The sequence below is a fragment of the Arabidopsis lyrata genome, assembly GCF_000004255.2.
Source record: "Arabidopsis lyrata subsp. lyrata unplaced genomic scaffold ARALYscaffold_8, whole genome shotgun sequence".
Taxonomy (NCBI): Eukaryota; Viridiplantae; Streptophyta; class Magnoliopsida; order Brassicales; family Brassicaceae; genus Arabidopsis; species Arabidopsis lyrata.
In genome coordinates this window covers 4,627,706-4,650,045 of record NW_003302548.1, presented here as the reverse complement: position 1 = coordinate 4,650,045, position 22,340 = coordinate 4,627,706, and the positions used below count along the sequence as shown (strand labels likewise).

The 22,340-nt window shown below is 37.0% G+C and overlaps 3 protein-coding genes and 2 pseudogenes across 3 annotated transcripts in view; 3 read left to right on the top strand and 2 right to left on the bottom strand.

Annotated features, from left to right (window-relative positions):
* The window catches only part of LOC9299757 (structure-specific endonuclease subunit slx1), a 36,438-nt gene extending 22,634 nt beyond the window's left edge, over nucleotides 1-13,804 (top strand). The window contains exon 3 of the mRNA XM_021027426.1: nucleotides 13,289-13,804. Within this exon, the coding sequence (XP_020883085.1) occupies nucleotides 13,289-13,458 (170 nt within the window). The 3' untranslated portion in view covers nucleotides 13,459-13,804. The remainder of the gene's footprint in view (nucleotides 1-13,288) is intronic.
* Nucleotides 9,288-11,083, top strand: LOC110228951. Its single transcript, XM_021027407.1, has 2 exons — nucleotides 9,288-10,633; nucleotides 10,791-11,083. The coding sequence occupies exons 1-2, from the start codon at nucleotides 9,296-9,298 to the stop codon at nucleotides 10,869-10,871; spliced, it is 1,419 nt and encodes a 472-aa protein (XP_020883066.1). The 5' UTR covers nucleotides 9,288-9,295; the 3' UTR covers nucleotides 10,872-11,083.
* Nucleotides 13,805-13,895: 91 nt separating the features above from the next.
* LOC9301516 lies at nucleotides 13,896-15,382 on the bottom strand (annotated as a pseudogene).
* On the top strand, nucleotides 14,975-19,439 carry LOC9299756. Its single transcript, XM_002865394.2, has 8 exons — nucleotides 14,975-16,310; nucleotides 16,938-17,632; nucleotides 17,726-17,912; nucleotides 17,997-18,200; nucleotides 18,280-18,453; nucleotides 18,531-18,728; nucleotides 18,810-18,923; nucleotides 19,003-19,439. The coding sequence occupies exons 1-8, from the start codon at nucleotides 15,663-15,665 to the stop codon at nucleotides 19,327-19,329; spliced, it is 2,547 nt and encodes an 848-aa protein (XP_002865440.2). The 5' UTR covers nucleotides 14,975-15,662; the 3' UTR covers nucleotides 19,330-19,439.
* A 94-nt stretch (nucleotides 19,440-19,533) lies between these two features.
* LOC9301514 lies at nucleotides 19,534-21,361 on the bottom strand (annotated as a pseudogene).
* Nucleotides 21,362-22,340: the final 979 nt, after the last annotated feature.

The following is a 22,340-nucleotide window of genomic DNA, read 5'->3' as shown; positions in this document are numbered from 1 at the left end:
AATTAGCGACCGTTTAAGGACTCTATTGGGGGTCGCAAAAGGCATGTTTTCTTGTAGTGATACCCAACTGGGTTTATTATCCGGTCGACTATCAGATGCAACTTGATGAAGATTTACAGTATCACATGATGAAGTTCAACAAAGGAAGACCAAGCAGTCCAGAAGAAGATAAACAAGAAGAGACAACTCCCCAGGTGACTTCTCAAGATTACTGTGCCGATTACTTCAAAGACGCTCAATCCCCAGATGATGAAGTAAATGTTGAAGATATCGAAGAGAAGTTCAAATTCTACATAAATGTTCAACCAGGAGAAGATGCACGAATGATCGAAAACACGTATGAATGTCCAGGTGATCATTATGGATGCTGCGAAGAACATATGCTGGAGTTCGAAATGGATCATTAAGCGGTATGTTAAATATAAAATATAATATGATATGTTTAAAATCATGTAAAATAAATAATGATGTAAGCGATGATGTAATCGCTGATGTAATGATTATGTAAGCAATGATGTAAGCGATGATGTATCGCTGAGGTAAGCGCTTATGTCAGTGCCTTAAAACCTCCTATAAATAAGTGTGTACCCCTTGTAAGAAATCAGAACTTGAAATATCATAAAATTTCATAATAGCTTTTTCTCTCTAAAATGTTTCTCTAACTTCTCTCTAAGTTTTCCAGACTTCCTACTTTCTTCATAAACCTTGTTTCTTTCTATTCTAAACACAGTCGCGATTCTGTATTGTTCTCTTAAGGTTAGCATAAGTGGTCCGTCAATACGACGGTCGAACACGGCAGTCAATAGTACTCGCCGGGGTTCACAGTTCCTAATAGTAGGTTGAGCAACACAGTAGGCAAAGAGGCCTGAACCGCTCCCTTTACCTGGAATATGAACCCTTGCTTGTAAACACGACTGTCGTCTAGACTTAGTCAACACGACCCTCCGCTCGTGCTAGCTTTAAGATTAACACGATCAATTATGTGGGAGACTTTATTCCACACCTTTCCAGAATGACTAGACCTCTACAGAAGATGTTGTCAAAAAACCCTACTCCAAGAAATTGTTGAATTTGTCGCCTTGTAAGATTTTCATCAGGAAAATCTAGGAGTTCTGTAGCTAAATGGGCCTGTGGTGTGAAACTTCCTTCTTTGATATGCATGCCAAGAAAATCAATGTTGGGCTGGGCTATTATCATCTTTCTGGCTGATAGCATGATTCCGTTTTTCTTGACGATGTCTTGAAACTGTTGTAGCGCCTTAATGTGCTCTTCTTCATTCTTCGAGAAGATGAGTATGTCATCAATATATATAAGAGCTGTGTGTAACAACGGCTCGAATATACGTAACATTGCTTGCTGAAATAGCGATGGCGCCGTCTTGAGACCAAACGGTAAGACATTCCATTGAAGGTGTCTGTTTGGAAGGCAAAACGCAGTTTTGTATCTTTCTTCAGGATGAACACCGAGTTGCCAAAATCCTGACTTCAGATCAAACTTCGAAAATATTTTTGCACCTTGGAGATGTTGGAGAAGTGCTCTTTTATTTGGCAGTGGAAACTTGACGTCTTGCAGATACTGGTTCAACGGATTGTAATCGATAACTAATCTGAGTTTTCCTCTTGCTTGTTCTGCACGATTATTAACGTAGAACGCTTTGCATGCCCATGGAGAGTTTGTTCTTGAGATGATACCTTGATCCATCAATTGATTGCATTCCTCATTTGCCTTCTGCAACAATGTTGGAGGCATTCCTGCATGGCTTGCTTTTGTTGGTGTTGTGTGTACATCTTCTTTGAATGGTAGGGATACGAAGAAGCTTGAGTTTAACCATAACGGATGATTACACTTTTGAAGGAACTCTGTGTGAAAATCTGCACATGATGCCATCTTTAGTTCTTCTTCAATTTTGTTGAATTCTGCAGATACTGAGTCTTCGATTGAGAATAGGCGATGCATCGTGGTAAATGCTTTGTAGAGATTTTTCCATCTCACACCTCTTGGTTCTAGAGAAATACCGAACTTCTTCTTCAGTACCGAATAAGTATCCCACCCAAGGATTAAGTCTTTACCAGGTGCAAATGAACCTAGTACTTCCTTAGTAACTTGACATCCTGGGAAAAGCTCTATCGTGATTGGTTTTGATTTTAGCTTAACCGTCAGGGATCCAGCGTTTGCAACTCTGAAATCTTGTTGATGAGGCATCCACATGGCTCGTGAGAGAATCTTTGGATTTATGATTGTTGTATGAGCTCCTGTGTCGAAGAATGCGATTGCGTGTACTGGCTTTTCTCTTCTGGAAGGATCAAAGATGGTTACTGGTAGATGCGGTGTCTGAAGTTCATCTTCTTGAGGCATCTGGGTAATCTTGAAACAACAATCGTCGTCCTTTTCATCTTTGGATGAGGATTCCGAAGATTCGTCATAATCCGAATAACTGCATATAGCATCATTCTCGTCACTATCGTAAGATAGTATTGACTCAAGATCATGGTTATCAATATCAAGATCTGGAGCTATCTTGGATATCGAATGAATGAGATACTGCTTCTTCTTTTTAGACTTGTTTGGACAGTCTTTTGCAAAATGCCCCGTCTTTCTGCATAGAAAACATCTTGAAGTTTTCTCGAAGCTTTTCTTCTTTCTAAAGAATCGCTTGCGTTTAATCTTGTTGAAATATTTCGACTTCAAGAATGATTTCTTGGATCTTCGTCGATCTTCACATGAACATTTTTTCTTTTTCGAACATTTGATGTTTAGATCCGGGCGAGCACATATCTTCGAAAGATGCTTTGACTTGTCCATGAATTCTGACCAAAATTCTTTTTGCTTGCAAAGCTTGTCAAGAGTTCTGAACACCTGCTGCTGTATTTGTCCAATCGAGATTTCTTCGATTGTCTGCCCTTGATCTCTGATATACAGCTTTGTTTGTTGACTTAGGTAGTCGTCGATGGATGAAAGATAAACTTGCTTTAGGCTTGGATTGTTTAGACCATTGAGAGCATAATTCCTTCGAGTTTGTCGCTCGAAATGCTTTGCTAAATCTCTCTTCTTCAATGAACAACACTTCGCTGTGTAAAACTCTTCTTGCAGTTGTTCTTTCAAATGGTTTGGGGTGCCAACGAATTCTCTATGTATTTCTCCAAGAAGTAGAGGTATCGTTGTCTGATACACCTGCTGCTGCCGATATTCTCCAAGCGAATTCCACCATTCTTTTAATGCGCCTGACAGTCTTGATGTGAATTGTTGTATCACCACTTCTGTTGGGGAAGTGATTGCTTCGGAGGTCATCCATGCATGAAATTCGTCAAGACGACTATTCCATTTTTCAAAAGGAATGTCATCGAATGTGAACACCATTATCTTTGATGCATATTGTTTCTTTGGTACGCCTTGAGCTTCATAGCCCATCTCTTCGTCACTTGAAATTTCTTCATAGATTGGCTCTTCTTTTGGAATATGTGACTCATCTTTGATTGCAAATTGATTTGGAAGAGATTCATCTGTTTATGATTCATCGACGGAAGAGGTTGAATCCGAAAGAGCTGAGATGTGAGTCATTGTAACAATTGGTAGCGACTGCTGCTCTTTTGATTGAACTTGCAATTCTTGTCTTTCTTCGTCAGATGTTTTCACGAGATTGTCTAGTAAACTAGACATCGAAAACTCGATCATCGCAATTTCTTCTTTTTTTGTAACATCCTCTTTCTTTTCATCTTGAGCAGACTCATGGCTTGATGAAGATGTGAAGCTTGGCTTCTTGGATGGATTGATGTGAAACTCAGAGTCTTTTTGACGCCTTGGTTTAGGTCTTGCCACCTTTGCTTTGAAATTGCTGGTTGAAGTTGTACCAAACCGAGATGTAAAGGCTTCATCCGAGGATAAGAATCCAGGTACAGGCTGTTTTGGTTTTGGATCTTGATATCCAGACAGAAATCCTGGAGAATATGATTCTTGATATGTGGGTAATCCAGATGACATATAGTCAAAAGGATTATACATATTTACTTGCCTTTGATTCTGGACTAGACTTTCTAGGCTTCTTTGAAGATCTTTGAGTTGATATTTAAGATTGGTTTGTTCAGCTTCTTTACTTCTGAACTGAGATGTATTAACCTTCATTTGTTTCGCCATAGCCATCATTTCTTGGTGCAAGTTGCTGAGTTTCTGTTGAATCTCTGATATGGCTCCTTGCAGACTGTTGAATCTTCTATTGTTGTTATCTGACATTTGATCAACCTTGTGGCTAATGGATGTCAGTAATTGATTCTGAACAAAGGCATTTTCTGTTTGCCAGTTGAGAACCTTTTCTGCTTGGCTTAATTCGTCTGGTCCAGCGGAGTTGATATTGTTCGGAACAATTTTTGGTGTATGCACAATATTGTAAACACGACTGTCGTCTAGACTTAGTCAACACGACCCTCCGCTCGTGCTAGCTTTAAGATTATGGTATCAGAGCCAAGACTTGTGTGAAGGTAGAGAGAATCATTGTTTATGAATGATCGTTTTGAATGTTCTGGAAAACAAACTCTCAATCATGTCTCTTTCTAAGCCTCCTAAACACCCTCAGCTAAATCCTTCTATAGATTCTCAATTTGCTATATCTACTTTACCAAAAATCCAAAAAAATAATTTCCTTTCTAAAATAAATTCCTTGTATGAAATCGAATACGTTCCCGGAGATCAATTGCCAGAAACAACTCTCCCGTTGGTTAATCCTTATGAATACTTTGCTAAAAAGCCTAGTGCTTTTTCAGTAAAAGGTGTTCGTGATCTGATCAGGCCATCTTCCAGCCGACGAGTATTGGAGTATGTACAATCCAGCAAGTTTTCATCATGTCAAGTTCCAGCCACCGAAGAAGAACAATTCATCTCGCTAAATATTCTGGAGCATCTTCCAAGGCTATGGCAGCAGCAGGGCTACACTCATCTACACTTTGGTGTAGTACGAATCGGTTTAACCTTACACGCACGAAAAGGTTTACCGGTTGTAGCACGGATTGCTTTGCTTGACTCGAGGCTCAAATCCTATCAACAAGCTTGCATCGGAACAGTACAAACAACGCTGAACGCCGGAACAGTATTTATAACACTGTTTCCCAATTTCAATGTCTCACTACAAGATCCAAATCTCCTGAAGGCGCTTAAGGTTCAATTACAATTAATCGGAGCACCTATGCAAGAAGAAAGTGTGGCAGCAACTCTACATCATCAGATTGTATACAGAATCCAAGATCATGCTCTCGATCTTGCACTACCAGCATCAGACGAGGCTTTATACCTTGAAGTCACATCGGCATCGCAAGCACCCAACTCTATTCAAATCCCGAGACAGATATCTCGAGAAGAACTGCTACGAAAACTACCAGAGTCATGGGTAACAAGCTATGAGAAGATACATCAAGCATCTCAAGCACCGATTCAGTCATCTGACGTAAGCTTTCACTCTAGAAGCGATGGAACCACGGAGATAAAGTTTGAAAAGCCAAGTTCATCTTTTCAAAAGAAACTCTTTACTCAATTCACTATCCAAATTGAGGAGCAAGAGTTCTATGATCCCGTCAAAAAGAAAGATCTTCAACCAATCGCTTTTGGTCAGAATGGAACTGTCGTATATCCATTCAAAGATGAGAACGGACATTGCTACTTCGATGTCTGCTCATGCACCGCATGTTTGGAAGACTCTTATGAATCGGATGATGAAAAGCGAAGAAGACGAAGAAAAAAGAAGGATCCACTTTATAAACGCTATCTTGAAGGAGATCCTACAGTAGGTCCACTTGGTGAAGACAACTACGATTTTATAGTCGAGTATTCAACAAAGAAGGATGATGCAAACCAGCAACTCATGATGATAAGAATAGATTTTCCTCCACCAAAAGACTTTGTCAAGGACAATATTGTGCATACACCAAAAATTGTTCCGAACAATATCAACTCCGCTGGACCAGACGAATTAAGCCAAGCAGAAAAGGTTCTCAACTGGCAAACAAAAAATGCCTTTGTTCAGAATCAATTACTGACATCCATTAGCCACAAGGTTGATCAAATGTCAGAGAACAACAATAGAAGATTCAACAGTCTGCAAGGAGCCATATCAGAGATTCAACAGAAACTCAGCAACTTGCACCAAGAAATGATGGCTATGGCAAAACAAATGAAGGTTAATACATCTCAGTTCAGAAGTAAAGAAGCTGAACAAACCAATCTTAAATATCAACTCAAAGATCTTCAAAGAAGCCTAGAAAGTCTAGTCCAGAATCAGAGGCGAGTAAATATGTATAATCCTTTTGACTATATGTCATCTGGATTACCCACATATCAAGAATCATATTCTCCAGGATTTCTGTCTGGATATCAAGATCCAAAACCAAAACAGCCTGTACCTGGATTCTTATCCTCGGATGAAGCCTTTACATCTCGGTTTGGTACAACTTCAATCAGCAATTTCAAAACAAAGGTGGCAAGAACTAAACCAAGGCGTCAAAAAGATTCTGAGTTTCACATCAATCCATCCAAGAAGCCAAGCTTCACATCTTCATCAAGCCATGAGTCTGCTCAAAATGAAAAGAAAGAGGATGTTACAAAAAAAGAAGAAATTGCGATGATCGAGTTTTCGATGTCTAGTTTACTAGACAATCTCGTGAAAACATCTGACGAAGAAAGACAAGAATTGCAAGTTCAATCAAAAGAGCAGCAGTCGCTACCAATTGTTACAATGACTCACATCTCAGCTCTTTCGGATTCAACCTCTTCCGTCGATGAATCAGAAACAGATGAATCTCTTCCAAATCAATTTGCAATCGGAGATGAGTCACATATTCCAAAAGAAGAGCCAATCTATGAAGAAATTTCAAGTGACGAAGAGATGGGCTATGAAGCTCAAGGCGTACCAAAGAAACAATTTGCATCAAAGATAATGGTGTTCACATTCGATGACATTCCTTTTGAAAAATGGAATAGTCGTCTCGACGAGTTTCATGCGTGGATGACCTCCGAAGCAATCACTTCCCCAACAGAAGTGGTGATACAACAATTCACATCAAGACTGTCAGGCGCATTAAAAGAATGGTGGAATTCGCTTGGAGAATATCGGCAGCAGCAGGTGTATTAGACAACGATACCTCTACTTCTTGGAGAAATACATAGAGAATTCGTTGGCACCCCAAATCATTTAAAAGAACAACTGCAAGAAGAGTTTTACACAGCGAAGTGTTGTTCATTGAAGAAGAGAGATTTAGCAAAGCATTTTGAGCGACAAACTCGAAGGTATTATGCTCTCAATGGTCTAAACAACCCAAGCCTGAAGCAAGTTTATCTCTCATCCATAGACGATTACCTAAGTCAACAAACAAAGCTGTATATCAGAGATCAAGGGCAGACAATCGAAGAAATCTCGATTGGACAAATACAGCAGCAGGTGTTCAGAACTCTTGACAAGCTTTGCAAGCAAAAAGAATTTTGGTCAGAATTCATGGACAAGTCAAAGCATCTCTCGAAGATATGTGCTCGCCCGGATCTAAACATCAAATGTTCGAAAAAGAAAAAATGTTCATGTGAAGATCGACGAAAAGACCGAAGAAGATCCAAGAAATCATTCTTGAAGTCGAAATATTTCAACAAGATTAAACGCAAGCGATTCTTTAGAAAGAAGAAAAGCTTCGAGAAAACTTCAAGATGTTTTCTATGCAGAAAGACGGGGCATTTTGCAAAAGACTGTCCAAACAAGTCTAAAAAGAAGAAGCAGTATCTCATTCATTCGATATCCAAGATAGCTCCAGATCTTGATATTGATAACCATGATCTTGAGTCAATACTATCTTACGATAGTGACGAGAATGATGCTATATGCAGTTATTCGGATTATGACGAATCTTCGGAATCTTCATCCGAAGATGAAAAGGACGACGATTGTTGTTTCAAGATCACCCAGATGCCTCAAGAAGATGAACTTCAGACACCGCATCTACCAGTAACCATCTTTGATCCTTCCAGAAGAGAAAAGCCAGTACACGCAATCGCATTCTTCGACACAGGAGCTCATACAACAATCATAAATCCAAAGATTCTCTCACGAGCCATGTGGATGCCTCATCATCAAGATTTCAGAGTAGCAAACGCTGGATCCCTAACGGTTAAGCTAAAATCAAAACCAATCACGATAGAGCTTTTCCCAGGATGTCAAGTTACTAAGGAAGTACTAGGTTCATTTGCACCTGGTAAAGACTTAATCCTTGGGTGGGATACTTACTCGGTACTGAAGAAAAAGTTCGATATTTCTCTAGAACCAAGAGGCGTGAGATGGAAAAACCTCTACAAAGCTTTTACCACGATGCATCGCCTATTCTCAATCGAAGACTCAGTATCTGCAGAATTCAACAAAATTGAAGAAGAACTAAAGATGGCATCATGTGCAGATTCACACACGGAGTTCCTTCAAAAGTGTAATCATCCGTTATGGTTAAACTCAAGCTTCTTCGTATCCCTACCATTCAAAGAAGATGTACACACAACACCAACAAAAGCAAGCCATGCAGGAATGCCTCCAACATTGTTGCAGAAGGCAAATGAGGAATGCAATCAATTGATGGATCAAGGTATCATCTCAAGAACAAACTCTCCATGGGCATGCAAAGCGTTCTACGTTAATAATCGTGCAGAACAAGCAAGAGGAAAACTCAGATTAGTTATCGATTACAAGCCGTTGAACCAGTATCTGCAAGACGTCAAGTTTCCACTGCCAAATAAAAGAGCACTTCTCCAACATCTCCAAGGTGCAAAAATATTTTCGAAGTTTGATCTGAAGTCAGGATTTTGGCAACTCGGTGTTCATCCTGAAGAAAGATACAAAACTGCGTTTTGCCTTCCAAACAGACACCTTCAATGGAATGTCTTACCGTTTGGTCTCAAGACGGCACCATCGCTATTTCAGCAAGCAATGTTACGTATATTCGAGCCGTTGTTACACACAGCTCTTATATATATTGATGACATACTCATCTTCTCGAAGAATGAAGAAGAGCACATTAAGGCGCTACAACAGTTTCAAGACATCGTCAAGAAAAACGGAATCATGCTATCAGCCAGAAAGATGATAATAGCCCAGCCCAACATTGATTTTCTTGGCATGCATATCAAAGAAGGAAGTTTCACACCACAGGCCCATTTAGCTACAGAACTCCTAGATTTTCCTGATGAAAATCTTACAAGGCGACAAATTCAACAATTTCTTGGAGTAATCAATTATGTGGGAGACTTTATTCCACACCTTTCCAGAATGACGAGACCTCTACAAAAGATGTTGTCGAAGAATCCTCCTTTGTGGGCATCACGACAAACTGAAGCTATCAAAAGTCTAAAAGCAGAAGTGCAAAAGCTACCTCCTTTAAAGATTCCCTCCTCAGGCATGCGTATTCTACAGACAGACGCTAGCGATAAGTATTGGGGAGCAATACTGTTTGAAGAGATGGATGGAAAAAGACAAATCTGTGGATACAAGAGTGGTTGTTTCAAAGATTCAGAGCAACATTATCACTCAACGTTCAAGGAGATTTTAGCAGTCAAAAAGGCTATCGAGAGGTTTGAATTTCATCTAATAGGACACAAGTTTCGCATAGAAATGGATATGTCTTCGTTTTCCAAGATGTTACAGTTCAAGCAGAAGATGGTCCCTCATCAGCAGCTACTAAGATGGAGTGAGTGGTTCTCAAAGTACGATTTCGAGTCAGTCTATTTAAAGGGCACCAAGAACACTTTGGCAGACATGCTAAGTCGAAAACCAGTAAAACAGGAAACGCCCGACGAAATACACATGATGGCCAGTTCCTCCGAAACCAAGAAGAGCTACTATGACTTTGAAGCAGACGTACCCGAAGATGTTCATCAACTCATCAGCAGAAACAAGCTTCATGAGCTACTACGCACAAAGATCTTTTCATATCAATCTACCATCCTGACGAACTATGGAGTAAACTGTCATCACATTGCTCCAATGGGAATTCATCCTGACTATCCGTTTGCACATCTCTACAGGATCGAAAATTCAAACATGCCAGAAGAAGTTCTCTGTTTCCTCTGGTATCTCTGTGCCGTCTACACGGTAGGAATTACTTTCGACATCCAATGGCTGTACCATTACGTCAACACTGTTCAAGACAAAAGAGACAGCTTCTCAACATTCCTAAGGTGGTTTTCACCATTGACTGTCTGGAGTGGAAAACTACGAAGATCCGCAAATGCGACAAATCTAACATTCAAGAAGCTGAAAAAAGGTGGACTCAACCCGTTCTTCAATCCGCATTCAATCTACTTCTTTCATCGTCCCGTTAAGGTCAACCGCAAAACAAGCAAAATCCTCGCTCTTCCAACTCTCATTCATCACGGTGATTTTTCAAGAGGAGTTCTTCCAGATTTCAACCTTCAAGACAATGAAGCATATGAGAACTTTCAAACTCATGCGTTTCACCTCAACAATGCAAGACAAATGTTCCCCATTCCGTTCATACCCAACTGGGTTTATTATCCGGTCGACTATCAGATGCAACTTGATGAAGATTTACAGTATCACATGATGAAGTTCAACAAAGGAAGACCAAGCAGTCCAGAAGAAGATAAACAAGAAGAGACAACTCCCCAGGTGACTTCTCAAGATTACTGTGCCGATTACTTCAAAGATGCTCAATCCCCAGATGATGAAGTAAATGTTGAAGATATCGAAGAGAAGTTCAAATTCTACATAAATGTTCAACCAGGAGAAGATGCACGAATGATCGAAAACACGTATGAATGTCCAGGTGATCATTATGGATGCTGCGAAGAACATATGCTGGAGTTCGAAATGGATCATTAAGCGGTATGTTAAATATAAAATATAATATGATATGTTTAAAATCATGTAAAATAAATAATGATGTAAGCGATGATGTAATCGCTGATATAATGATTATGTAAGCAATGATGTAAGCGATGATGTATCGCTGAGGTAAGCGCTTATGTCAGCGCCTTAAAACCTCCTATAAATAAGTGTGTACCCCTTGTAAGAAATCAGAACTTGAAATCTATATATATAATTAGAGAGTTCTCTCTCTATTTAGGGTGTCCACATCAGCATCAATGTCATCACATTTTACTATTTTTGTAGGTTCTACATATCTTATTTATTTAAATAAAAAACATTAAAATAAATGAATTCACACACTTTAAATTATGAAAGCAATAATTTACGAAAAAACCTTGAACATGAATAAACAAAAAAAAATATACAACACAAAATATAAAACTTTTGAATTAAGATTTGAGAAATATAAAATTAGATAATTATATGTTAACATATAATGAGTTAATATTTTTAAATAGTTAGCGCCTTAGTGGTAAGATAAAAGAAGCTTATCATATATTTTAATGGTACAACAATTATTTAGTAGAATAAAGAATATAAGAGTTAAAAATATCAAATTTAAAGGTTTTTACTTAAAATAAAAAGTAATTTATTTATGAAAATACACATTTAAAATTTGAGTATCAACTCATGATGCCGATTAAAAATAATAAAGATTGAGTATATATTATTTTTTATAATTATAATATAATATAAATGTTTAAATTAATATATTTGTCTATATTATTAATGTTTTCTAAATTAAAAAGTGGAGTCTTTTTAAATAAAAATGAATATATAATAAAGAAAAAAACTAAAATTAATAAGTAATGTTAAAGTATCAATTTATGATACCGATTAAAAATAATAAGGATTGAGTACATATTATTTTTTATAATTATAATATAATATAAATGGTTAAATTAATATATTTGCCTATATTATTAATGTTTTCTTAATTAGAAAATGGAGGCTTTTTTTAATAAAAAATGACTATATAATAAAAGAAAAACTAAAATTAATAAGTGTTTAGAAAATTAACATAGATTGAAAAAATAAGATGATTGAAATAAAACAAAAATATGTCCTAAACATCATAAATAAAAACAAAACAATCTACTCGAATAATAAAATTGGGTAACAATAATATTTAAAAATACTATTTAGAAATTAGAATAGTAATGGTAGATTGAATTTTTTTTAGTTAGAAATAAGAAGATTTTGTTTTTAAAAAAACATATTTAAAATTTAGAATAATTTTTATGAGTTCGTAAGTGACATATTTTAGGGAAATCAACATTAAGAATAGTCTCTAAAATCACAATATATATCAAATTATATATGTGAAAAAGAGAATTTAGTATTTTCCAATCGGTTAAGATAAAGTACAAAATTTGATGTTAAAATCCGATGTTTGTGAATTGGAATGAGTTTATATATGAGATTTGTTGTCAATAAGACAATTTTATATGCTCCTTATGACAAATATTTTCCTCGATTTTTTGATGTCCACTTTAGTAAAAAGATCATCCAACTTATAAAAAAGAATTGAGTATTCAAAGATACGAAGAATAAGATAGATATGGCCTATGAGAACCAATTCACAGTAGTATATCATATGTGAGCCAATATAAAGTGTAAAAAAGTAGATGTCGGGAGACAAGGAGTGAATCATAAAAAATAACGATAGAAATTGTAATAAAAAGTGTAAAAAATTATTTAATATTTGGAAAGATAATGCACATAAATAAATAATTTTTTACAAAAATTCAAATAATTAAATTTATACTCAAAAATTCGAATTAATAAAAGTTTTAAAGTAAGTTGCGCGGGTACCTAATCTATGCTTAAAATCAGAAGGTTCCATAAACGCACCTAAATTGATAATTATTGCTGGAATAAATGCCAATTCTGTAATTGATTCATTAACATAAAAGAGATTTTTAAAAAATTAAAAAACTGAGATTCGAACTTTCAACCACTTACTTTAAAAATTGAACTTATTACATGCCAATACTAGTATCATAAAATTTCATAATAGCTTTCTCTCTCTAAAATGTATCTCTAACTTCTCTCTAAGTTTTCCAGACTTCCTACTTTCTTCATAAACCTTGTTTCTTTCTATTCTAAACACAGTCGCGATTCTGTATTGTTCTCTTAAGGTTAGCATAAGTGGTCCGTCAATACGACGGTCGAACACGGCAGTCAATAGTACTCGCCGGGGTTCACAGTTCCTAATAGTAGGTTGAGCAACACAGTAGGCAAAGAGGTCCGAACCGCTCCCTTTACCTGGAATATGAACCCTTGCTTGTAAACACGACTGTCGTCTAGACTTAGTCAACACGACCCTCCGCTCGTGCTAGCTTTAACTTCTCTCTAAGTTTTCCAGACTTCCTACTTGTTTAATTTCTGCAGCTTCCTCGTTTGAATCGAAATGGAAGATCTTTTCAAGAAAGTTACCGCGGAGAAAGGAAGATGAGGAGATGAGTCAGAGTGATGCTTTGCTTCAACACCGAAGGAGAGCTTTGGAGAAAGTCCAGGAGTCACTAGAATGTAGTCATCTTGAAACTGACTGGAAAATCTAACCAGGTGACCAACGACTAACTTAATTAATCACTGATTGGGACTTGACGACGATAGTGGAAAGAGTAGAACCTAGTATCCGGGTTTTACTTGTCATATGGCAATTGTTTGAAAACTACAATGCACAACCTCATGGGTACAGCATTGATGTTTGCAGCTGTTGTAACTTTTAAAATTGATAGACAAGAGTCAAAGCAAATGTGCTTAAGATTTTTCTTAGTTATGGTGTCTTCAATAAAAACAAGTATATACAATCATTTTAAGGTATAAGATTGAGAACTGTAGCTTGGTAGTTGAAAATTGTAGAATAATCAGTGTTTATCATTCAATCAGATAGTGATTCAGATCTTGTGGTTCTCAGCCTCAAGTTGTACATAGATAATGGATGTCTGAGTACTGAATAGGAGAGTGAAATCATCAAACTAGTGAATAGTGTAAGTTAATGCTGGAGAGAGCGAGAGAATAATAAATTAAAAGCTTTAAGATTCTAACAAGAAGTTTTTTAACAGTAACAGAAGAAGTGATGACTTTGTACCATGGAAAAAATCAGAAATAAGTCAGTTAAGAGCCAATTTTGAGCTGTTTGCAAACAGATAATCCTAAAATCACCGAACCAAGGACCGAGAAGGCTCCTTGCCTTGAACGCCAAAACTCGATCCACGTCAAGGGTTTTCTAATTTCAAACAAAACATTGTCGAACTGTTGGTGGAGGTTGTCGAGAGAGCCATTATTATCGATCACAACATCAGCTTTGCTTCTTTTCGAATCCAAAAGCATCTGAGCCATCACTCTATTTCTTGCATCTTCCTCACTCAATCCATCTCTCTCCATCAGTCTCTTAAGTTGTGTTTCTTGACTAACCCACACAACCACAATAGGTTTGGCCATTTATCCATCTTTACCTCGAACAACAAAGGGATATCGACAACAATCACTTTAGCACCACTCACCCATTGTTTCAGAATTTCCCAAAAGATACCACTTGATATGTACGGAGCCATCAGCCTGTAGCGAGAAAGACACAATAACAATTTCGGGATTAGAAGTTGGCGTTTGGAATCAGATGAGAACACAATCTGACCGATTTTTGGTCGATCCACTTCTCTACTAGGAAGCAGAATCTCCTCCCCGAAAGCTGCAACTACTCTTTTCCATCCACTGCTTCCTTTCTTCAATACATCCTATATAGCAAAAGAACACATTTACTAAACTTCTCTTAAGCTAAATTTCATCTAGGAGGAGGACCTCTCTCTTTCGCAATGATAACACAAATAGAAAAGAGAGAGATGTTTGTTACTTACTCGAGCAACAACATCAGCGTCAACAACGGGAATGCCACTAGCCTTGAAGAGGTTGGAGACTGTACTCTTCCCAGACGATATGCCTCCCGTTAGCCCGACTATTCTCATTCTACTCTTTTCCTCTTTTACTCCTCAGGAACACTTATATATATTCTCACTGTGTTTGTCTGAGAAACACCTATATATTCCATACATAAATTGATCTGTCAAAGCCATATAAGATAAACACAAACCAAACTACAAGTTACAATTGGTTTCTACAGGATTTGCCTTCACAGGGAGAGAATTAGAAAAAACAAAAACCTAAGTCAAGAACAACTAAAGAAACCAAGCAAAACTAAAAAAAAAAATCGACCCACAAGTTCGAATCCAATTTTTCCAGCGACCCACAAGTTTAAATCCAAATTTATATTGATAAAAGACAGATCACAATCAGAAGCAATGAAAAACACCAAATATTTATTCACTAAGACATCACTTAAGAGTTCCTAATCATGGAGATTAACAAAATTTGAAAAAAAAAATCCAATCAAATACTATAAAAACCATGGATACTTTGAGATCGAAACAAACCTAATGGGAGGTGTAAGAAAAATTGATTTAACGAGAGAAATCGAAGAACAAATCTGAGCTAAAAAATGCAGACTTTGAACTTTATTTCTTTTAACGGACCCGGGCCAGCCCTAAATGTTTAGCCCATTTTAACATCCCTAGGTACAGTATATGCGAGCATTATATATGCTCCTGCTTGTATAATAAGAAAATAAGAAAATGGTGCAACCCACGTCCGTTGGAGGCCGGTGGTTTTGTTTATTACTCTTCCAAAACATGAACTCCATTATAACCCAAAATCGAAAACTCCATTCATAATCATTGATCACCATTTTCTACCAAAAAAAAAAAAAATGGTGTTGGGTCTTCGAACAAAGAGTCGTAGAGACAATGGAGTGTTCGTTGAGTATCTAATCTCAATCAAGGAGCTAAAACCATGGCCAACAAGCCAAGTCCCTGCACAATGCGTCCTTCTCAAATGGGAAAACGGCGAAAACAACTCAGGCTCTTTCATTGCGGTCGTGGGCAAAGACACGATCATGTTCAACGAGTCCTTTAGGCTAACCTTAACGTTAGAACCCAAAGTTGGTTCCGACAATAAGTTCCACAAGAATCTTCTTGAACTTCATGTATACGACGCCAAAAAGAAAGATAAAGGCGTCAAGAACAAGCTTCTTGGTACAGCCTCGGTCAACCTCGCTGATTTCGGCGTGTTGACTAATTCTGTCCCCGTAGGAGCTCCGTTTACTTTCAAGAAAAGCTCGAGAAATGACGCTAGCTCTGAGATTTACCTAACGGTTGAGCCGGCCGGAGAGGAAGATTACGATGAAGGAAATCGGAGTAGCGGTTCGTCGCAGCCGAAGATGAGCTTTTCAAGAAGATCTGTTGAAGGTAGTGAGTTTAGTTTGGCGTCGTTGACGGATGACGATGATGATGCTTCGTCAGTGTCTTCTTCTACACGGAGAGTTTCTTTCTCAGCTATGTGTGATGCTAATTCCACGGTACGCATTTTCATATTAGTGACGTAACACAATTCATTTATTATTTTCTATTTTTTACCATTTTGTTTAGTATTTAGAACTGGATTTGAGGTATGCACGTCCAATTCTTGGTTAAGAAAATTCTGTTTTTTTTTTTGTCTATAAAGAAAACATTTTTCGAAATGATTAGCACGTATTCTCTAATAATATTACTCCAAAGTCCAAATATTATCAAAAAAAAAAAAAAAATTTCTACTAAATATTCTTAAATTCCTCTGTTTTTTATAGGATAAATAGAAATGTGGGCTTCTTTACTAAATAAAGGATAAAATTTGGGTTGATGAAAAAAAAAAAAAAGTAGAACTTATTTTTGTAAATTTTGGATTTAGCAAATATTGATAATTTGTTTCATGAAGATGGGTAATTTTGTAGTACTTTTTTTTTTATCACTGTTCTTTTAATTATTGAACAACAAAATATATATTTTAGAGTCTATAAAGATTACTGTTGTGTAGAAATTTTTGCATGATTGTGATTGGGTTACAAGATCTGTTTCTTAAGAATTTTATGTAAAGAAGTAGAAAATTTGAGTTTCATTGGTGTAAAATAAGTAAGACTTAAATATTTTGACCCGTTGTATCAAAGCAGAACACAGAGGCAGTGATGAATGGAGATGAGAAGAAAGGTTGGAAACATGTAACACTTAAGCACAGCAACAATGAAGCAGCACTCGTCTCCGAGATCGAGAATCTACTGAGAGAAGAAGAAAGAAAGAGACAGAGCAATCAACCGGTCATTGTGAGCTCAGAGATTGATCAGAAACAGAAAGAAGATACAAATACCTTTCAGCTCAAGAAACAGTTCTCTGAGATCAGATCTGGTCCTGTATCGTTACCTCCCGATGCAGCGAAAAAACAGATGAAACTTCGGACAAACACTCTTGCCTTAGGAAGAAAGACTCTAGGAATGGAAGGTATTCCAAGACTTAAACAGCTTAAGTCTATTCAGTTGCATTTTGACGGAAACAAAGACGATAGTAGTCAAAAAAAGGCGAATGGAGTGATCAACAAGGTAGGTTTAATAACTCCGCAAGATTCTAAAACAGAGACGCTTGAAGATGAGTTGAAGGAAGCAGCGGTTCTTGAAGCAGCTGTTTACTCTGTGGTTGCTGAGCATAGTAGCTCCATGAGCAAGGTTCATGCTCCAGCTCGTCGTCTTGCTAGGTTTTATCTTCATGCTTGTAAAGGAAATGGTTCTGATCAATCTAAGAGAGCCAGTGCGGCTAGAGCCGCGGTTTCTGGATTGATCTTGGTTTCGAAAGCATGTGGAAATGATGTCCCAAGGTATTGTGAAGTTTTGTTTTTATTCCCATCCATAATATATATACTTGATGGTTACATCTTGGCATATGATAATTTTTCTCTATATATTCACAGGTTAACCTTTTGGCTATCAAATTCGATTGTTCTTAGAGCAATTTTAAGCCGCGGTATGGAGAAAATGAAGATTGTCCCTGAAAAGGCTGGTTCAGATGAATGGGAAGATCCTCGAGCATTCCTTGCGGCTTTGGAGAAGTTCGAGTCCTGGATATTCTCTCGAGTTGTTAAATCTGTTTGGTGGCAGGTAATTGAAAGAACAAATTTTCAAATGTGCTTGTTAAAAGAGTTTTTATCTAACCGGTTTGTTGCGAAATAAATCTCATTGCAGAGTATGACGCCGCATATGCAATCTCCAGCGGTTAAAGGATCAATCTCGAGGAAAGTTTCGGGAAAAAGGCGGTTAGGTCATAGGACCCAGGGACTCTATGCTATAGAGCTATGGAAGAATGCATTTAGAGCTGCATGTGAAAGACTTTGTCCACTAAGAGGTTTAAGACAAGAGTGTGGTTGTCTACCTATGCTTGCTAAACTGGTAAGAGATTAGCATTCACAATCTTGAACTACATTGAGAAATATCTTGTTATAGCTGATTAATTTACTTCTGAAAACAGGTGATGGAACAGTTAATTAGTAGACTTGATGTAGCAATGTTCAATGCGATACTCCGTGAGTCAGCGGGTGAAATGCCGACAGATCCTGTATCTGATCCGGTCAGTGACATAAATGTTCTTCCCATTCCAGCAGGAAAAGCAAGTTTTGGGGCAGGCGCACAACTAAAAAACGCGGTACTTAAGCTCACTGGAATAAAGTGTTCTCAACCATAAAGAAACATTTTGGTATGTAATTAGTATTGCATTTGCAGATTGGAACTTGGTCAAGATGGCTTGAGGATCAATTTGAGCAAAGGGAGGACAAATCTCGTAGAAACAAAGATGAAGATAACAATAACAAGGAGAAGCCAGAGTGTGAACATTTCAGACTGTTCCATTTACTCAACTCGTTAGGTGATCTAATGATGCTTCCATTCAAAATGCTTGCAGACAAATCCACAAGAAAAGAGGTAAGAAATTCAACTCAGAACTCATTCTTCTTGTTTCCAAAACACTAGGCTAATTTTACTTCCTCTTGTTCCTGTCTAAAGGTTTGTCCAACTCTTGGTCCACCAATAATAAAGAGAGTTCTCCGAAACTTTGTCCCAGATGAGTTTAACCCCCACAGAATCCCTAGAAGGCTTTTCGATGTTCTGAACTCCGAGGTTAGAAAAAACCGTCTTCATAGTAGTATAGTACCAATAATAAGTGTGTGCCTTCTTGAACGTTTTGTCTTCAATCCAGGTCTTAACAGAGGAAGACACTGGTTGCATCACAGTCTTCCCTTCTGCTGCATCGCCTACGATCTACCTAATGCCGTCTACAGATTCCATAAAACGCTTCATTGGAGAGTTGAACAATCCGTCCTTATCTGAAACCGGATCATCGGTATTTAAGAAACAATACACCAGTGACGATGAACTTGATGACTTAGATACATCCATTAACTCTATATTCTCTGCTCCTGGAACAACCAATTCATCAGAGTGGATGCCGAAAGGATATGGACGCAGAAAGACTGTAAGATATCAGCTCCTTAGAGAAATATGGAAAGAAGATGGGTTACAATGACTCTTCTCCTTTTGTCTCCTATGTTTGATGAAAACACTTTCTATGTTTCTTGGTTATTTGTATGAAGGATACTTATGGCCAAAGAGAAACAAGTGGGTTTATAAGACTAATTAAAACTTGCATTATAGTTACAAGAACCAAAAGATTAGACAAAGTAGATGTACAATAAAGATTCCTTAAACTTCAATGTCTTACGAATAATGAACAAATGAGAAGAATACGTTATTCTTTAACATAAAAGGAACTAAAGTTGTTTAATAAACCATAGCTTATGGAGCAATATAGCTTAGAAACCTTTAAAATGTACATGGTAACTAATAAGTTGTTCTTTCTAGTTTTTATGATTCACACCATAGTAAATTATAAATCACAAAAAAAAAAAAAAAACTTACTAATTAATTATTGAAGAAAATTAGACAAATAATAACTTATGGATGATGATGATCACATATTCACATGACTTGTATCTTGAGCTTGGATGAAGCTGCAGGAAGCTTCAAGAGTTCCTCTGTAAGTTGCTTCTTTTTTGGGTCTTCCAATGTAGCTACAACGTAAACTTGTACCACTTCAAGACACTCCATTTTTAGTAAGAAATGTCTAATGTGTTTCAGCTCGCTTGCATATCCTTGATACTTCATGATACGCAACATATTTATTTGGTTATTCCGGGGGATTCGAGTAAACCGATGTCGTCTACATGGGAAACAATCCAGACCCTAAAGCATTGAGATGAGAGACTACTTTAACGTCATGCATCAGTCATATATATAAAGTAAGATTTGTTTAGTTTTTGCTTCATACCGAGAGAACAAGAGTTTTAAGGTTTGGAGAATGTTGTAGGAGACGTGGCAGAAGCAATTTCCAACCTTCTTTTTTACTCGAAAACACTAAATCAACGAGGTTGTTGAACACCGGTAATCCACCTTTGCACCATACCAAAATCACCTGAAACACAAACAAAAAATGTTTTCCTATTCCTAACCAAAAAAGATGAGGAGACCATACACACAAGTACTGACCTCGACAGTAGAAGAAGTCAAGTGAAGGGTCTTGACATTGCGTATCCCAGTGATGAGATCAGTCACCTCCGCGCCATTTTGCACATAGCGCTTGTCATCATTAAAGAAATAAAGGTCCAACGTTGCTTTGGCAAGTGAATCCCAGCGACATTGTGGAGATTCACAAATATAATCAGAGTAGTAGAAGTCGACAACATTTGGTGTGTCAAATGAAATTATTCTAGAAATAGCATAAGCAAAACCAAAGCTAAAGGTAACCGAGAGTTTTTTAATAGTTTTGCTGGATACGACATATGAATTTCCTTGATATTCTTTGTAATGTATGGTTAAGTCCTCAAGTGCAGGGCAAGCAGCGAGAAACACATCAAATGATTGATCCTCCTCAAACCAGATTGAATCAAGGAAGAGAATCTTTAGTGCTGGGAGAGATGTATATGAAGGAAATCTTTGGCAGAGTAGTCTTGCTCCCAATGACAGCTTAACCAGCGTTGTGCTGGTGAAGACTTCATATGGGAGATCAGAATCTGTGCCATGTACGGATAAATCTTATGGTATTAAATATGATAAACCTTGTTCCAGGGCATTACATATCCAGCGGTCAATGTTATATAATTTTTCTTTATATGTTCTACTAAGTTTAAGTGAGAACTTGTTTATATTGTTACCGCCTTTCAAAGCGAATGCTTAATCCACAAAATCATTAAATCTCTCTTGGACATTATATTGTTACCGCCTTTCAAAGCAAATGCTTAATCCACAAAATCATTAAATCTCTCTTGGACATCATTTGGATTTTTATTTCGGTTCTTCTTTCTCGGTTGACAAAAGATGGAATCATCAAAATCAAGATTAGGACTGAAAGTAAACATAGTCCTCCACCTCTTGGAGAGAAGAGAGGTTGAAGCAGCTTGTTTCGTGGGAAGGAAGGATAAGATTTGGACAAGAAGATCGTCTGGAAGACAATCCATTGAAGTCGGATTTAACTGCTCAGAAACTTCTTCTCCATGTCCCATATCAAGCTTCGGTTTTGAGTCTTTGTTGATCATTTTTTGCTAGGTAGTCTCGTATAAGTTGTTTATATGGTGGATGATAATTAAGATCTCACTAGGGGTATTTATTAGCTTGAACAGTTATGTGTATCATATGTATATCATTATTTGCTTTTAACCACATGTCCACAGAAATTTTACTATATAAATGTAAGGCTAATCATTTTATTATAAATTTAAAGTTAACTTCTATTTTACTATAGTACTCCATTAGATAAGAATATGTGCCATGCACGGATAAATCTTATGGTATTAAATATTACAAATAATTTTATTTATACTATTTAATTTTATAAATCTTATGTTATTGAATTTTATAAATAATTTTATTTATAGTATCAAATGATTCTTTTTTATATATATGTATATATATGAATAGAGGATGATTTATATTTAAATTTAAAGTGCCTTTAAAAAAATAAAAACATTAAATATATAAAAATTTGAAATATTATATATGGCAACAATAGAGAAACAGATATTAGAATAAAATATCATGTTTTGTTAGTGGTGTACTTAGTTGTTAAGCGTTCTTGTGGGCAGACCATTATCTTACTCCGCATAACGAATTTTCGCATAGAAGCAGATATGTCTTCTCGGTTCACATCGTCTTCTATTGAACGTTACAACGATTTCTCTCGGTTGAACCCTGCAATTGTTGGATGGCATGTTCACGTTAAGGTTTTGCGTCGCTTCCACACCGATGACTATATATCAAAGGGTGGGCTAGGGTTACTTCTGGTTGATGATAAGGTATTGGTTCGAAATAAGATTTGGCTTTTCTTTAGATATGTATTAGCCTTTGTTGTTATGAATGTTTGCGGTTTCCCGACTTTTGTGATTTTTGTTTTGTGATGCAGGGTAATCAGATCGAAGCGCTTATTTGTTCGCCGTTGACTTCTCATTATTCAACGTTTATTGAAGAAGATGAATTCTACACTAT

What these genes read in the sequence shown, in the direction of transcription:
- LOC110228951 (XM_021027407.1), top strand. Translation starts at nt 9,296, where the DNA reads ATGTTGTCGAAGAATCCTCCTTTGTGGGCATCACGACAAACTGAAGCT. An exon ending in AAGAAGAGACAACTCCCCAG is followed by an intron (nt 10,634 to 10,790) that starts GTGACTTCTCAA and finishes ATGAATGTCCAG; the next exon opens with GTGATCATTATGGATGCTGC.
- LOC9299756 (XM_002865394.2), top strand. Translation starts at nt 15,663, where the DNA reads ATGGTGTTGGGTCTTCGAACAAAGAGTCGTAGAGACAATGGAGTGTTC. An exon ending in TGTGGAAATGATGTCCCAAG is followed by an intron (nt 17,633 to 17,725) that starts GTATTGTGAAGT and finishes ATATATTCACAG; the next exon opens with GTTAACCTTTTGGCTATCAA. An exon ending in TACCTATGCTTGCTAAACTG is followed by an intron (nt 18,201 to 18,279) that starts GTAAGAGATTAG and finishes TTCTGAAAACAG; the next exon opens with GTGATGGAACAGTTAATTAG.